Source organism: Carlito syrichta, unplaced genomic scaffold (genome assembly GCF_000164805.1).
Source record: "Carlito syrichta isolate Samal-C Ts95f unplaced genomic scaffold, Tarsius_syrichta-2.0.1 Scaffold307322, whole genome shotgun sequence".
Classification (NCBI taxonomy): domain Eukaryota; kingdom Metazoa; phylum Chordata; class Mammalia; order Primates; family Tarsiidae; genus Carlito; species Carlito syrichta.
In genome coordinates, this window is record NW_007251418.1 from 131,466 (window position 1) to 135,107 (window position 3,642).

The following is a 3,642-nucleotide window of genomic DNA, read 5'->3' on the forward strand; positions in this document are numbered from 1 at the left end:
TTTTTGATTTATTGTAGAGATAAGGTCTCACCTGCCCAGGCGGGTCTCGAACCCGCGGACTCAGGCAATCCACTCACCTCAGCCTCCCAAAGGCACGGGATTACAGGCTGAGCCACCGAGCCCGGCTTAGAGGTAGGTTTTTAATCCAGATATAAAACCAGATGTTTGGAATCTGGGACACCAGACTACAGAATTCCAGGTGTACTCGTTACCTATCGCTGCATAGCAAATTACCCAACATGTAGAGGCCTTAAACAACAATAAGCACCTGCTATCTTACACAGGTTTTATGGGCCAGGTTTCAGGAGTGGCTCAGAGGGGTGGTTCTAGCTCAGAGTCTCTCGTGAGACCACAGTCAAGGTGCTGATTGGACTGTAGTTGTCTGAGGACTGCTTCCAAGATGGGACCACAAGGCTGGGAGGCTGGACCTTCCTCATGCAGGGTTTCCATTGGGCTGCTCCTCTGTCCTCAGGATATGGTGGCTCTCTTACTCCAGAATGAGTGATCACGTAACCCATTCATTCTCTTAAAGATCACGCCTCTCAGTACTACCACATCGGGGAGTAAGTGTCAACATGAGTTTTGGAGGGGACATTCAAGCTGTAGTACCCCTCTCCCCACCTTGCTCTCCCTAAACTCACAAAACATTTCTAGTCATTGTGGGGAAAGTGATTGGGGAATGGGACACAAGTTGCCTGGTTACTGGAGTCCAGAGTTGAAGAGCTAACATCCCCCAAGTGCTGTCTGAGTGCAAGACATGTGCTGGGTATGACTGTCAACAGTCCTGGGTGCTGGGGCTGACTTGTCCATCTGCTATTGAAAAAACTCAGACTGAAGGAGCTAGTCGAATGGCAGAGCCTGGACTGAAATCAAATCTTCCCACTCTGCCTTGCATTCAGTTCACTGAGTTTTGAAATAAGGTGACTGATGGCCACGGTCGAGGAAGGTGGGGCAGAGGCTACAATGTCCTTAAATGCCATACCTTGGAAGCCACAGGGCATTCTTTCTGTCAAATGTCATCATTTCTGCATTACCTGTTGGTTACATGGGTCAGTTCTGTTCTGTGTGGGATGGGACCACACCAAGGTGTGAATGCTGGGGCGAGGCTGGCTGGAGCCACCTGGAGCCACAGCGAGATTAAATGAGACTCTGGAGAGGAGAGGAAACAAGGCTTATGCAATAACCTAATTAGTAGTTTCCAAGCGTTTTCTTTTCCTTTTTAAGCAGAATCCTTTCATCAAAAATCCTATTAACAGAATTATAGTTTATAAATATAAATATAAATGTATATATTTATATATAAAATAGAACCATTCGGGTTCAAGTCATGATGGACTGCAGGTCCGCCTCCCCACACCCTGCCTTCCCTAACCCTCAAACAAGTGGTCCTTGAAACCTATCCACAGGACAAAGACTTAACCTCACAGGGTAGGAGAAAATGGGCCCTGCTGGGGTAGTGCCCACTAGGAACAATTTTTGGAAAACCATTTGACAGTCTCCATCAACACTTAAAATACACATGTCCTTTGGCTTGTCCATTTTACTTCCAGGAATCCACCCAATGCATGTACTTACACAAGGGCACAGAGATGTGAGCACAAGCATATTTCGTCCACTGTCCAGTTTCTGGACAGTGTTAACCTAGTTAGCCTATAGAAAGTAGGAATGAGGAAGGCATAGGTCAGTGATGGGATCAAGAGGTTTTAATTTTTAAATTCACACAAGCCAATATTTTTTAAGTGCTTTCAATCATTTTATGATGAATTGCTGTTTTAATTTAGATACAATTCACAAACTATAAAATTCACCATTTTTTAAGTTTACAATTCAGCAGCCTTTAGTATAATCACCACATTGTATAACCAGTGCTACCATCTAATTCCAAAATATGATGGATTACTTTTATAGTAACTACTTTAATTTTAATCTAATTTAATTTTATTGTTTTGAGTCAGGGTCTGACTCTGTCACCCAGGCTAGGGTGCAGTGGCATGATCACAGTTCACTACAGCCTTGACTTCCTGGATTCAGGTGATCTTTTCACTTCAGCATCCCGAGTAGCTGGGACCACCATGCCTGGTTAATTTTTTTTTAAGATTTGAATCTATGTATATATAGTTTACATTTTCAACATTTATTTTGTATTTTATTACATCAACATAACCATTTAGAATTAATTACTCCAAAAATTTCAGTCATACACAATGTTCTTGAATCTAAACAGTGATCTAGCGTGGTTGCATTTTCAAGTACAATCCTAGAAAATGTCAAGTTGAACTATAAGATACTGAAGCACATTGGTCACTGTGTATCCTGGACTCTTTGGTATGGTCAGATGAAGTATTTACTAGATTTCATTTTGATTCTTCGGCTACTCTTTATTTTTGCTTTGGGCAACATCTCTGTCTGGGGACATTCATTACCACTGACCAGTAAAACAACATAAAAACAAATCATCCTTCACTGATATATTTAAAATATTTAAAATGAGACCAAACCCTCATGGAGACATTGGATAGAGTCATTCTATTGCATTAAAATGGTTTGATGGCATTTTCTTTCTTTCTTTCTTTCTTTTTTCTTTGAGTTGGAGTCTCACTCTGTCGCCCAGGCTGGAGTGCAGTGGCACGCTCATGGCCACCGCAGCCTCCACCTGCTGGCCTTAGGCATAATGGTATTTTCATAGGTCCTCTCTCTTTTTTATAATCATTTGTCTAAGCAGAGTTGCTGTCAGGCCTAATGACGTCAATAGGCTCCTCTGGCCTTCAGAACTTCACAATTTGACCTTCAGGGTTGACCAGATACTTCCAAAAATTGCACCTTGGTTCTTTCTTAGAAGAATCAACAAAAAAATCTAAATGCAGGTCCTTTTTCAGATCCTAGAATCTTAATCTTGTGGAAGCTGGGGGAATGCCACTCTGTAATATTTTCTTGCAAAAGATTCTACTTCTTTGCTTGGGTGGCGCTCTGATTCTCCAAACTGGTTACATGGAAAAGCCAACACACTGAAGTGAGATGGTCCAAACTCTCTGTGCAATTCCTTCAGTGCTAAGTAATCTTTGTCTGTGAGTTGGCAGTCTTTAACCACATTTATCACTAGTGAAACTTTGCCTTTAAAATTTTCCAGAGAAACGGTTCTTCCTTTTACATCCTTCACTTCAAAGGCATAAAAGCTGTTGATTTTAGGTTTTAGGAATTTTTGTTGTAGAGAAAATATCATTACTGTGCATAGAACCACAGACAGCAGAAATGCAAATACCTTTGCTTTGGGTCCCAAGCATTTTAATGAGTAAACTGCGAGTGGCTCCATTTTGGATGATTCTGGAGGGAAGTTCTAATTTTTTTATTTATTGTAGAGACCAAGACTCTCTGTGTTGCCCAGGCTGGTCTCGAACTCCTGGGCTCAAGCAATCTTCCCACCTCAGTCTCCCAAAGTGCTGTAATTACAGGCATGAGCCACCACACCCGGCCAGTATTTTTAAAAAGAGAATGGGAAGCACCATAGATTAATATCTACTGGCATCCAGACCTTGCTCTGACGGAACAAGACCCTTGGAGGTCATCAACAGATTCTGCTCCTTTCATGGTCCTCAAATTGGACAGGAGCTTATAGGGAAGGATACAATGACTCAGTGACTGCCC

The 3,642-nt window shown here is 42.1% G+C and overlaps 1 protein-coding gene across 1 annotated transcript; it reads right to left on the minus strand.

Moving 5' to 3' along the window:
- Positions 1-2,773: 2,773 nt before the first annotated feature.
- Positions 2,774-3,310, minus strand: LOC103266716 (probable glutathione peroxidase 8). The gene is made up of 2 exons (XM_021715694.1): positions 3,107-3,310; positions 2,774-2,854 (listed from the first exon to the last, which is right to left on the minus strand). The coding sequence occupies exons 1-2, from the start codon at positions 3,308-3,310 to the stop codon at positions 2,774-2,776; spliced, it is 285 nt and encodes a 94-aa protein (XP_021571369.1).
- Positions 3,311-3,642: the final 332 nt, after the last annotated feature.

What these genes read in the sequence shown, in the direction of transcription:
- LOC103266716 (XM_021715694.1), bottom strand. Translation starts at nt 3,310, where the DNA reads ATGGAGCCACTCGCAGTTTACTCATTAAAATGCTTGGGACCCAAAGCA. An exon ending in TGGAAAATTTTAAAGGCAAA is followed by an intron (nt 2,855 to 3,106) that starts GTTTCACTAGTG and finishes ACCTGCATTTAG; the next exon opens with ATTTTTTTGTTGATTCTTCT.